At 39.9% G+C, this 14,024-nt stretch overlaps 1 protein-coding gene across 1 annotated transcript in view; it reads right to left on the bottom strand.

Moving 5' to 3' along the window:
- DKK2 (dickkopf WNT signaling pathway inhibitor 2) overlaps positions 1 to 13,581 on the bottom strand; it is a 101,004-nt gene extending 87,423 nt beyond the window's left edge. Inside the window, exon 1 of the mRNA XM_032633705.1 lies at positions 12,631 to 13,581. Coding sequence (XP_032489596.1) covers positions 12,631 to 12,852 — 222 coding nt within the window. The 5' untranslated portion in view covers positions 12,853 to 13,581. The remainder of the gene's footprint in view (positions 1 to 12,630) is intronic.
- Positions 13,582 to 14,024: the final 443 nt, after the last annotated feature.

The following is a 14,024-nucleotide window of genomic DNA, read 5'->3' as shown; positions in this document are numbered from 1 at the left end:
CTTAGTGCTTTGTAAATGAAACTAGGATCAGACTTCCTCAGGGAGCAGTGACGCATTTACAAAGGAAAAAAAATCAAAATTTAATTCCTTCCAAAATATTTGGAAAAGAAAAGGCAGGCACCACCTCTTTACATTATCACCATGATGTCTAGCATGTCAGACCATTTCTTGACTGCTGATGGATTACTCTTCCAGGGCATCCTGACTGTTCATCAAGGGAACCAGAGTATATACTCCATGAGAAACGATTAAAATAGCTTAATTACATTTTCTGTTAATGAGGAAGTGTTTTTACCTAGAGACTGACAGCCAGCTTTGTTTTGTCCATGCGTCACTTACAGCAGACAGCAGAATGTTCCCATTCTTAACATAATTCAGGTTAACTAGATGACTAAGAGATACAAGTATTCATCCTTAAAAATCTTTAAAAAAAGGAAAACTCACCAAATTGCTCAGCTCTCATACTGTATTGAAAACAGAGGCCTGAATTGGACAATATCTGGGATCCTCTTTCAACCTGGAAATTCCAACTGGATTCCTCAAATACACTACACTTGTTTTTACGGCTACTTATACCAAGGGCCCAGCATAACATATGTGTCTAATAAATGTTTGTTGACTGTGATCATAGCATCTAATACATCTAAGAAGTAAGTAAGCAATTAACAAGTTGACTGGCTTACCAGAGAACTTAATCACATCTGAATTCTAAAACATACCAATAAAAAGTCTCTAGCTGGATTCTCTGGCCTCCAATTTATAGGAGGATGCGACACAGCAATGATTAAGTAGACAGACTCAAGTAAGACTGCTTGGCTTTAAATCCCAGCTCTGCCACTCATCAGCTGTGTGGCCCCAGGGACAAAGTAAGAGAAACAAGATAAATGATGACACTGTGTGCCAAGTTGAGAAGTTTAGCCTTCATGCTCTAGAAGTGAACATTTCTAGAGGACCCTTAATCAGATTTTTACTTTAGAAAGCTCACTTTAGAAGTAGTGCGGAGGATGGTTTGGAGAAGCACAAAAATACCACAAAATTGTAATGTTATACTGGGAAATGATAATGGTCTGAATCAAGGCAATGGTAGTTGGGATGACAATAAAACAACAAAAGAGATCAATATTAAAAAAGAAGTAGAATCCTACCAATTAGAGCATAATTGCCTAGGAGCGGGGATGGCAAGCCGGAAGCCTAGACTGTTTCTAGCTTGGACAAATGTTTGGGTGAGATTCCTGCACATGGAACATGAAAGATCAGAACTACTACACTGTTCATTAGGAAATGCCTACTTAGGAAAACAATAATATGTTTTCACCAGCTTTGAAAAATACCCACTTTCCTGTTTGAAGAGTTTGTGGCAAAATATATTTTGTCTGTCACAGTTCACGTGATCTCACACCCATACAGCTTGACTTTATAATTGGCTATTACTCTGAACTTTATCCATTGTGAACCCTGTAACCTATAATGTGCCCAAAATATGACACTCAAGTTTAGTTTTAGAGCTTTAAAAATACATTTACTTCTATTATCGAGGCCCTTATAATGCCTTTCCAAGATGTTTTAAAAATATATAAACAGTAACACATCTCATACATGATAGAATAAAAACACATAGGGCTCTTCTTGAATGTCATAGGCAGGATATTCTAATAGCAGGCTGTTTGTAGCCTGCAAGAATAAAAATAATAATCCTTATAATAATACCACTAAGTTCTAATAAGAAATGTGGAAGAATTACTACTGGTACTGAAATTTTTGATGAAATACAAGAAAATCAAGACAAATAGGCAAAGAAAGGAAACAAAACCAAAAAACACCTTCCACTTTCAGTCTTTCTTCCCTAAAAGAATAAAGGCAATCTGTCAAAACAGAAACTGAATTTATGATTCCAGAATCATAAAATCCAACTCGAATAACTCATTCTTGGGTTGATTCTGTCTAATTCAGATTTGTCTTTCATAAATTCAGAGTGGAAAGGCCTTAATTTTGTTTTACATAACACAACATCTAATGATGCAATGTAAATAAACAATCTTTTATTTTTTGCAGAGATAGGAAAAGGCACCATTGTCACAGTTCCCACTTTACTGATAAGAAAACTAAGGCTTAAAGGTGTTAGATGATTTCTTCAATGTCCAGTATATTAAAAAATAGGCTAACCAGGTCTTCTGAATCTTGATCCCAAGCTCTGTCAAGCTCATCTGCTGTCCTATGTAAAAACTGTAGCCATCTTCCACTGCATATTCTTAGAAATAAAGTAGATGATACACATGGCATACACCCAGAAAGAACAATACTAATGTGGGATAACAGATTAACATGGAAATTAATTAACAGGAAACATCCAAGGACCAAACACAGCATTGTTATAAGTCAGTTACTCCTGGAAGCAGAGAGAGAGCCAGAGTTAGGCACCACCCAAGATGAAGAGTTCCACCACATCTAGGCCAGAGGCTGACATGCAGTTGCATAAGGGAAAGTGGGAGAGGTCTGAGATGGTGGATGCTTCTCTCCATGAAAACCCGCCTGCCTCTGCTTTCTATCTCCCCGCACTGGGGCTGATTCCTCAAGTACTACCAATCTCTGAGCATAATGCCCTGAGTTCCCTCAGGGTAAGGGCAGCAGCAAATGAGTCAGTGGTTTTTCAAACCACAGGTTTTGATCAGTCATTTCTATAAGTCATGACCAGTATTTAAAAGAGAGAGAGCAAAGAGAACAGAACAAGAGAATAGTGCAGAGTAGAATAGAAGGAAAGGACTTAAAGGCTCACTGCATCTTAAAAGTATTTATTGTTGAAACTTTTTTTTCAAGTGGGTGTGTGTGTGTATGTGTATACGTATGTGTACTTGATCCAATGTAAAATATATTTCTTTGGTACAGACTCTCTTTAGCCAGGCTTATTAAGGTATTATGAATGAAAAGGCAAGCAAGTCAAAGCCACATCCTTTCATTAATTTTGCTTAAATCCTACTGACACCGTTGGAATCATGACATTGTATTCTTTCCTAATACATTTTGACATACACAAATTTAGAGCTGATAAAAGAGCTCTACCTATAATTTATCTCCCATCAGTTTTTTAATCAACTGAATTTAATTCTTCTACAGAGCTTTGTTATCATTTGAAAGGCTTGTGTTAGAAGTCAGAAGATCCAAGTTCCAGCAGAAGTTCCTTTGTCACAGGCATTATTTGTAGTACATTGGGCAGATCATGACCATCTCCTAAACTGGTTCCCTCGTATGTAAAATGAGCGAGTTAAACTAGGTGATTTCTAATGTATCTCCCGGCAATAACTATGCCCACTTTAGTCTCTTGTACAAGTTCTTGAAACTTGTAGATAAAAGGTTCTCTTGTTTCTTTCTATAAAGCTCTCCATCTTGATTAATAATTATTAGGCACACGAAGAATCCTCTTATTCAATTATCAAAGAGGCAAGCAATTTTAAGAGTCTATCAGGTGGAAAATAAATATTAAGGAAGCGTTTTACACTAGAAATTAGTAATTATTTATAAAATAGCAAGTAGCCAAAAATTACTCTTTAGTGCGTAGTTCAAGCTATAAAAACAAACATTATATACTGCTTAAAATATGTATTGCATATTATAATATGTAACATTTCATGAGCATAAATAATAGATACTTGCATATTCTCATCAGACACTAGTTGATGTAACAAGTCCATCATAGAGAAAAAAAACTGGAGGCCCTTTACCTCCAAAGCTTTCAAATAAATAGAGTTCAAGAAACAAAAGCACCTGTCGTGATAGGAATCTACACAGGTCTATTCCATGTTCAGTAAGTGATGAAAGGGAAAAGAGCATGAGAAGTTGGGGCCATCAGACTTGATTCCTATGGCCTGCACTAGTCTAACCCGGGGCACTTCTTAGCAGACTTTTTTGATAGCAATGAGAAATCATAAAGACTTGGTTGCCTGACTTGTGACAATTTGTAGTTAACCGTAAACGGTTTAATTTTTGATATGGAGATTTTTTTGTTTGTTTCTGAAAGGACTTCAAAACAGTTGAGCAGGCAAGGGTGCTCAGGAGTTTTTACCACAAACATCTGCATATGTGACAAATGATTTCAAAGAAGGAAATAATGTCAGCAAAGAAAAGAACACGGAACAGAAAGAAAAGAGGACTGGGGAGAGAATGTGAAGGAATGCCCACGTTTATGGGCAGAAGGTTGTGGAGGAATCAGTGAAAGAAATAAAGAGGAACAAACCAGAGAGGAAAAGAAAAATATGTAATATTACAGAAGGAAGGGGCTATATTAGGTATAAAAGACAGACAACAGAGTACAGAGGATGGTTACTGGAAAAAAGACTGGCTTTCAAGTGACAGATTAACACAGCGCTTGTTCACAGTGCCAAATTCCAAATGGTTAAGATGAAGTTACAATGAGCAAGTGAAGACTATTATTTGAATGTGAGCTGTCATTTCAGTTGGTTTTAAATGACAATTTTCCCCGTCCTCCCACTTGAATCAAGTTTTTTAGTTCATTACCAGATAGAAACTCTTAATGGCAAATAGTCTGTACCCAGTATGTTAAAAGAATTTTATCACATACTTCAGTGAGATGACTTTCACTCTCAATTTAACATTATTAAAATATTTCCAAATTATCTGAATCATGAAAAAAGAACTCAAAACAAACAAATAAACAAGTAAAGGGAATGGAACGAGAATAATGAGCTCCAAATTTCTGACTCCTCTTAGCAGGACAGTCTGACACTCAAAGAGAGTTCTAAGTCTTCCAAATTCTCAGCAAGCCCTTTGGGCTCCAAGCACTGTGCGGAAAGTGTCAAGAAGCTTGCCTTGGCATAGGCTGTCTTACTTTGGAGAATATCAAATGAATGCTGTTGGCAGCAGACTATAACATGTTGTTCAATTATTTTGGTCCCCGTGTTTAAATAACTAATATTGCCATAGTTTTTAGGACCTGTCCTTACTGTGGTTGTATTTTTAATGTCTGCTATACCCTTGCTTCTGTGTAATTTCATCAATTTTCAATCATGTGCTATTTTGCTTAAGTTTTACAAGACAGCACTGACTTACCATCCCTTTTAATTCTGACAATCAGTGCAAGAAACATTATAGCATATGTGTGCGTGTGTGCGTGTGTGTGTGTGTGTTTATTTTGTCTTGTTTTGTTCTGTTTTACAATTCTTGGCCTGGGTATAACTGAGTTCATTTGTTTCCTTCATGTACATCACATGTATTCATTTAGTTACGCCTTCCCATCTTGGTGGGGAAAATTAAGCAGCCACTTTCTGTTTCGTGCAGGAGCACGTGACCTTACTTATTTCTGTAATGGTAATAGTAATAATGACATCAGTTCAATGACTAAGTGCCCTTTCCTCTTCCTCCCTGTTGCCCAGTAAGATAAGTATTGTTACTATTATGGCTGCTACTGTTATCCTATTTTACAGATTTTTTAAAAAAGACCAGAGGTTAAGTGGCTTTTCCAAAGACATTAAGCTAGCCAGCTGAAATGTGGAAAAATTCCCCTAGGAATTCTGTTAGGAAGCTGTAGTGCTGCAGTGCTGCTACAGATCAACTGATTCTCTGAAAGGCAGCTCGGAGGGGTCAAAAGTAAAGAAAAAACGAAAGCCATAGCAGGTTCTAAACCTAGACAGCTTCCCCCAGTCTGATCAGAATGTGAGGGATGCCAGCCAGACCAACTTCAAGCCACTGGAGAGAAGCCATTGAGAAGGCCTCCACTTGCTGATGTCAGTGGGCACGTGGCGTCACTTAGATGCAAGATGATGGGTACTGGGGACTCTATGGTGGTTACCATGAGAAAAAAAGAGAAAAATAGGATCTATGCAATAGCATTCCCTTCTATTTGGGGCAACGCAATAATTTAATGGGAAAGAGTAAGAGAAAGAAAGAGAGGTGTGTGTGTGTGTGTGTTTTTTCCTTGTTGACAGTGAATTCTCCCTAGCAGGGAGGCAAGTAAAGTCAGAGACGAAACTAGCGTACTACTATGTGCGTGCCTTTGTACCCATGAACTGCTGTCATACTTTGGTTACTCAGAGTAGCAACTGGCATCAACAGAGGGTTTGGGTTTTGCTATGGTTTTAATGAACGTAGCGTTATATCCATGTCATTAGAAAATAGAATAGGGAAGAATAAAACAAAGGTCCATGTTTCCTCTTAAGTCCACACTGTATGGATATTGTATCCATATTGTATATTGCAGCATGTTGTAGCGCATGGTCTCGTAGTTAAATATGCAGGCTCTGACACTAGATCGCTTAGGTTCGTATTCTGGCTTTCTCCACTTACTGCTGTGTGACTTGTACAAATTGCATAACCTCTCTGTGTCTCAGGAGAATTATTGCTTTATCATTTATAAAAATAAGGATGATGTTAGGACTTGCTCCAAAGGCTGCCGAGAGAATTAAAAAATTAATTCAAATGAAGCATTTGGAGCAGTGCCTGGCACAGAGTAAATGATCAATAAATGGAACCTCTTACTATAATCTGATGTGTGCTATAACTATTTGCAAGCCAGTTTAAGGAAATAATATCTGAAAATCACTCTTTTCTTCTAGTCCTGGGAAGAAAGAACATTATTATTCCACATGGTAAAGCATAATATGGAGAGCTAACATTTTTTAGGAGATATTTGGAGGGATCCATCACTTTAAGAAGTCTCTCCCCCTAACTGTGATGCTTTGTTTTGCCACTTAGTGCACTTATTCATTCATTGATTTTAATTTGTTTGCTTTAGACAGGTTGGGACAGTTAAAATGTTGCATGATAATGAAATATTTAAATTTGAGCTATTGTGTGTGCCAAATTATAATACATAAGTAGAATCAACCAATTAAATTAGACACCGTAATATATTTTAAAGGATATCTGATGCGTAATTGTCCCTTTTATCTAACTATGGAAGAGAGATATGTAACTTTTTAAAATATGTACTACTTTTGTGTTTTGCTGATTTTATTTCTACATTTATTTGAAGCACATAGATAAATCTAAGCTAGTATTAAGATCCCACAAATACAGTCTCTTATTCAGGTTCATTGGTTGTGGATAAAAGTTAGAATATAATAATTCTGTTTTTAGTGCTGCATAAACTGAGTTAAAATACAGCAATTTATATCTGATATTGAAACCCCTTCCGCCTTAAAGGTTTCTGATTTAACTTACCATTACTAAGACAAGGATTTATGGGATGAACTCTCCCTGAGGACCCTGATTAGATGTTGGTGTTATTCATGGCCTTCCTTCCTTGTTTCGAACCCAAAGAAGTGGGCAATAACCCAAAATTGTTAGCGTGAGAGACTCATTGGGAAGCCACAATTTAAAATATTTGGATGGTGACTTTCCTCCTGTGGACAGATGTTCCTATCAAAAAAAATCTCCCATATTTTATATCAGTTGACCTCTGTGTTTGGGAGAATGGTTTATATTTATCCTAAAAAAAAAAAAAAAAAACAAAACCCAACAATTAGAGATACATATGTTGTTCTCTCATTCCCAGCAAGTGGGGACAGAGAAAGAAAACAAGTAACTTCTGCTTTCCTTAAATAGTAATACTAAACTTTTCTTATACGTTCCATATTTAATCTTTCTATGTAATCTTAAAGCAATCCTACACGACACAAAAATCTATCTATTAATTTTTACTAATTTTGTTTTGAGGGCTGCTTCAGATTTTTTTTAAAAATGACTCAATAAGAGGAATATAAATATCGCATAAATCTTTTCAATGATTGAATAATTAACTAGGAGCAGCTTTATCTCCTTTTCATGGATGAGTACAAGTGACTAGAGGTATAATGAAATAAAACGACTTGAAAGGGCATTCAGGGAGTCACAGACAGAAATAAGATTGTAATTCATTTCAATGTTACATCAATACCAAAGAATGAACAGCCAGAAGAGACTGAGTCTAAAATAGTAAGTATATTGAGTATGATAAAGGCCTCTATAATTTAACAGATCATTTTAATGTACACAAAACGATTGTGCAGGGAAAAGAAGAGGAAGCGGCAATATTCTCCTAGAACAGAATACACGTTACCTTTCTATTACGTTGCTTTCTCTACTTTAAAAATTGTAAGAGTTGAAACATCCCAGGAAGGAATATGTATCAGAGGGGAGCGCTAAGGAAGACTGTGGTAGGGTCAAAGTCACAGCTGGAGTGAGTTTAAGTAACCTTGTCCTTTACTCTCTCTCCTCTAGCACAGAAATAAAATGATGGATGCCCCTACTTAGATTATCATTAAAATACTTTGCTTGCTATTCACGAGGTAACCTTCACTTGTATCGACCATCCATTCTCTACTATCCACAGTGAAAGAAAAGAAGTAGCGTAGTGTTGATTATTTCAAATATTTTTTTATTTTGAAAAATTTAATTTAAAAACTGATTTGCTTTCCTGATTATGTTTAGTGTCCGTTGATGTCCAGAGGAGGTAGCAAATATTTATCCTCTAGCAGGGGAAAGTTGGACTGGGGTTTTAAAAAAACAAAAAGCCATGGATAATTTTAGAAAGTGAAGAAATCACCTACAGAAAATAGGGTATATAGTTTTTTCAATGAGCATATTTATGAGTGTTTGTGCATGCAAATAGATACAGCATTTTTATTAAAGAAAATGCAATATACAAATATGAGTGTTCTCTAACCAACGTCCTCAAGCTTCTGTTTCAATGTATGTCAAGCGTTCTTTTCTCACAACATAACTTCATCCAAACCACGGTCCTTCAAGCATCAAAATTATATCAGAAAATAATGGAATCTGAATTTACACTACCAGTTTCACCTTCGTTTTAGAGACGCATGCCAGGAAGCTTATCTACCTTTAAACTATCATTATTTTCCACAGTTGTCCTCATAACTTTTAAAAATATTTCAAAATCATACAGCATTGAGTTCAAATTAATCTGCCAGTCTAAGACGAAGTAAGGAGTAAAGACTAAAAGAAGCTATTACAAACACATTCAAAAGGCTTTTCATTCTCAAAAAAGAAAAATCACTGTTAATTTCAAGGGTAAATTGATTTTATAAATTGCTTTATTTTTTAAAAATCTGTCTTTAAGGTGGCCTGTAAAAACTGACACCTCACGCTCCAGAGGTGATGTTGAACAACAGTGTACTTAATCAGAATATATTTAAGCGCGTGATATTGAATATTTTGTTTAATAATACTTTTGATTTAGAAAATTTGCAAGTCTCTTTAGAAATTGCGATATATAAATATTGATATATATGTTACTAAGAGTCCTACAATCTAATTTATCCCATATACATATACATACACACACTACCTTTTAAAACACATTAATAATAGATGCAAAAGGAAAGTCAAATTAAAACATTAATGTGAATAATTCAGCAAAATAATTTTTGCTACTTCTGTATCGATTCACCTGAATGAATTCAATTTTCGATGTCAGTTTCCAATCATAACTCATAACTGCGTCTTTGAAAGCAAACCTAAGAATGAGAATTTTAACACCCCTGGAGAACAGTTCATTTTCTTTGAGCGCCCTCTAAATCTTTTCTGAAATTCAAAGGCTACTCCTCCAGAAGCGATTTACGAGTGATTCACCTTGCTGACAGGACAAGTAGAATTCCTACTAATTAGAATGTTTTCTTCACATGAAATCAGCTACAGTGAATCAAGAAAACCTTGGCGCCAATCTAGTCTCATTTTCACTTTAGTAGGTTAATGAATTATTAAATTTCTTGAGTAATTTCTTCTGCAATCGCAATAAAATTTTTATTTTAATTCTCTATCCTGAAAGTAAATCAGGAAAAATAGACCGTTATTCAATTTTCACTTAAGGAAAAGGAGGCCACAGACTAAGTTTCTGACATGCCTACTTGAAGTTACATCTTACAGTCCCTGGTTCCTGTACCTCTGAAATGCATACAATTCGTTATCATCAATCAAAGATTGGGGACAGGGAGACAACCAGACTTAATAGGCCTAAGGATGACACTACATAATTAGCTAGTTTTATCAGTTGGCATTTTACTTACAAATTTTCTCAATCAATCATGTTACGATGGATAAAAATGCAGTTCAGCTACCTTTTACTTCTAAAGTTTTTCTCCATAAAAGGATGTGGCATCTTCCGTTTTGAATAGTCTTTCTAATTTCCATTCCATTATTGAAAATAAGAGTACTAAGAATTTTGGTAACCACATAACTAGTGGAAGAAAGAAGATAAAGAGACCCATAAATACTCAAACAATTCCTCTTTCTACTTCAAAGAAGAAAGATTTTTTCTGTTTCTTCCTTCATAACAGTACACATTTTCGATCACCCAATAAACAAGTGAGAAGCTAGAATATACAAAAGATAATCTTTTATTTTCCAGCTGTCTTACTGTGAGTCAAATTAATGTTTCAATTCTATGCTACCACTGTCTCTAATAAGTTGTAATTTTCTCACAAACCCAATGTCAAATTTTAAGGATCCTGTATTATAGTTAAGTGAATATAATGAAATATATTCCATAGGACCACTAAGTTATGGAAAGCGTACAAGACATTCAACTCAAAAAAGAAAAAATAAAGAAAAATTCAACTCATTTATAAAATCAATCAATCTTCAATTTGAAGACATGCAAAACAGAGTCACAACCTCTTTAAGGAGCAGATATTTGGAGAGAGAGAAAAATAAGCACACATATTTTATACAGATATGCTACCAAAACATAAAGGATAAGTCAGGTTCTGGGATGCATCTCACAGTCTAACCCATGTAACCCTATGGCTAGCGGCAGTGCTGACATAACTGATAATTTGACTGAGGAACATCAGGTGTTACCCAATGGTGACAGAAACAGAAAGCCCTTTGCAGAAACTCACAGAATGTACATGGATTAGAATCAAAAGGAACCTCAAAGATTATTGGGTCCATCCCTCTGTTCTTGGCTAAACTAAACCCAGCTCTTTTCAGCAACTGATAAGGTTGAATTTGAAGTCAGTAGCATTAGAAAAAAATCTAATGACTTGGACTGAGAGCATCCTTTCTTTCTAATCTTTGACCCATAACATTATGGACTTCTAAGACAAGTCCATTCCTATTGAAAATGGCAGGGTGTTTCCCAAGGAAGAGAAAAACGGAATGAGAGTGGTCTTGTAAGTGTGTATGGAGGTATGTACACGTGTGAGAATATGCACAGGACATGTATGCATGTAGTGTGTATGCAGATGTATAGTTTATTTCTCTTGAGACTTAAAAAAAAATTACTGTGGTTGCAGGCTTTGTATTCCTTTGAGAGGATAGCTGAAATGTTTGACATTTCAAAGCCCAGGAAGCATTGTGGAACTGCAAAACGAGCAAAACTCTCCCCGTGAGAGGGCACTAGGGGGCCAAGCGGAGCAGAATCTTCCCTCGCTGTCCATTCAGGACAGCCTTGGTTGTCAGCCTTCGCTCTGCCGCCTGCGCTGGGGGCAGGGGCAGTGGAGGACGCTGGGGGCAGGGGCAGCGGAGGACGCCGAGAGCGCGCACAGCAGCTGCAGCAGGATCCTTTCATAAAACAAGGAAACCCAGGATCTGTGGGGCAATGAGCCGCCTTTACGGGTTGACAGTTGTGCTGTGGCTGTGCCCGTGCTGCTTGGCAAACTGGCTTTCGGTTTTGGCTTCGCAAAAAAGGAGCGGAAGGGGGAGCTGTAGTGGTTCCCAGTGCCCGCAGGGCCCCCTCTCCTGGCCGCTGTGTGCTGGCCACAATGGGTGCAGAGTGTGCGCACTCGTGTCTCTCTGTGTCTGTTTGTGTAACTGTTTGCATGACTGTCAATCTATCTGTCTGTGTGACAGAGAAACAAAGATGCTCGCGGAAAGTTCCCTCTGGAAAATAAACCTCGGGAGTTTTCCTTGCTATTTCCCAGGCACCCTGGTCCCCTGTAACTATGATACTGCCATTGTCGCTTCGTTATTTTGTTTCCTCCGGGATGATTTATATCCAGGAGTGAGAAATGCACGTTTATTGACGTTTTCTGTATGTGACCTTACTTCATGGAAATGAGAAAGTGGCTGGGAAGGAAGGAGAACCTGAAAAACGGTAAATTCCCTCTTCGGATTGTGAAATGAGACAGTTAAGAGCCCAGAAATTGGACTCAGACTGTCCGGATTCAAATCCCGCTCTGCCACTTTCACTAACTGTGTGCCGTGGGCAAAGAGCTTCTACTCGGTGCCTAAGTTTGTTCATTTGCAGGATAGGGATAGTAACAGCGCCTAGCTCATAGGGTTGTGAAGATTAAACATACGTAAAACGCTTAGAACAGTACCTGACACATAATAGTTGCTGTGTGTTAGCTATTAACATCATCCTCGACATCCACTGTGTTAAATGTGGAGAAGGACCATTCCGGCCCTTTGCCCCATCTGTACGCACTAGATCTCCATACATGCCCATCATATCCCCAAAGCAAAGATGAAAAAGTACCCTCCCCTGCCCGCTCCACACCCTCCAGCACTCGCAGTCACCCAGCCACCCCCGCCAGTGCAGACGTGCATCTGCGAACCCCTCCCCAGCCGTCCTGCGCGCCACACCTGGGGGCGCACTCGGGGGCAAAGACAAACGAAGTGTCCGAGAGTGCCGGTCCCTACCTCTCCTGGCTGAGGAGTGCATTGGGGGTATTTTCCTACCTGCCCCAGGTTTTTGCCCTTCTTACTGCCGCCGAAAGCCAGTCCTTGGTATGTGCCCGCAGATCGATTGGCGGCCTGGGCTGGCGTCTCCCCGCCCAGAGAGGACTTGATGGAGTTGAGTTTGGCCCGCGAGCTGCCGAACTGGGAGCTCTCCACCATCAGCACCGCGGCCAGTAGAAGCAGGCAGCGGGAGGAGTCCTTGCCCCGCATCAACGCGGCCATCGCCTGGCGAGGGGTCCCCGGGAAGGGGCAAAGCCCGCAAGGGTGCGGGTACAGAGGGAGGGAGGACCCCAACACGGGGCCCTACGCGCGGGGCGCCGGGACTCGCAGACTCTGTTTCCCCCAACCCCACTTGGCTTTGGGGGCCCAGCACCGTGTGAACTCAGTCTCACGCCTCAGACCGGGAGGGAGCGCGACCCAAGCAAGACCTGCTTCTCCGCCAGGGCAGGAAGTTCTGCAGTAACTGGAAGCAATCAAAGGCGAGGCGCCTTCTTGCCAAGGAGGCGTGACCCGAGGTGCAAGAAGCCCGAGCGCCACGGCCCGCACCGCTTCCGTTGCTCCTTGCCCCGCACCTCCGAGGTCCCGCCCGGTTCTCCGCGGTCCAGTCCTCCTCCTAGCTGCTCAGGAGGTCCACATTAGTTCCTTCTCCTTCGGCCTCAGTTGCGTTTTCTCTCCTCTTTTCCTTCCCTACCCCTTATGTCTCAACCTTTGCAGGACATAAGTCCTCCTTTTCAAAGTTAGCGGGCACTATATGGGGGATCAGGAACCGCCCCCGGACAAGACCCTTGAGGTCTGAGGCCAACCAAGGTCCCGCACGCGCGCACGCACAGGCGCCCCGAAGCGTTGTTCTCCGGCTCACAGCCCTGCAACAGCCAAGCGCTGCCAGGGACGCCGCGATGCCCTGGGAACTGTCTTGCGCTCCACGCGGTCTCCCTCTCTGCGTCTGCTTTCTCATCGCCGCCCCCTTTGCTTTTTATAGCTTCCCACAATGGTTTTTTTTTTTTTTCCTCCGCCCCCAATTCAATAGTGACAAAGAGTGAAAACGTATCTATCACCCCCCACGTTCCCGCCCCCCTCTTCGCTTTTCCCTGCGGCTTCCCCGCCGCCTGATTCTCCCTCGCCCCCTCCCACTGCCCTTCCACCGGACAGCAGTTGAGGAAATGGGATTCACCCCCAGAGGAACAGGCGGGGTTCTGATTATTCCTGACAACCAGCCACTCCCGAGGATGGAAGAACCTTTGCAAACAAACGGATGGCAAATGTGGAAGTGGAGAGGGGCGAGCTGTCACCTCGCTTCGGGACCGCCAGCACCCCTCCCCAACCCATCTCCAGTCCCTGACTCCTGGAGGAGCATTGGGAAAGCCCTATAGAACACTGAAAGAAGTGAGCATCTG

Source organism: Phocoena sinus, chromosome 5 (assembly GCF_008692025.1).
Source record: "Phocoena sinus isolate mPhoSin1 chromosome 5, mPhoSin1.pri, whole genome shotgun sequence".
In the NCBI taxonomy this organism is placed as follows: Eukaryota; Metazoa; Chordata; class Mammalia; order Artiodactyla; family Phocoenidae; genus Phocoena; species Phocoena sinus.
Note: the sequence above shows the minus strand (reverse complement) of the source record. Positions and strands in the feature narration are given on the sequence as shown.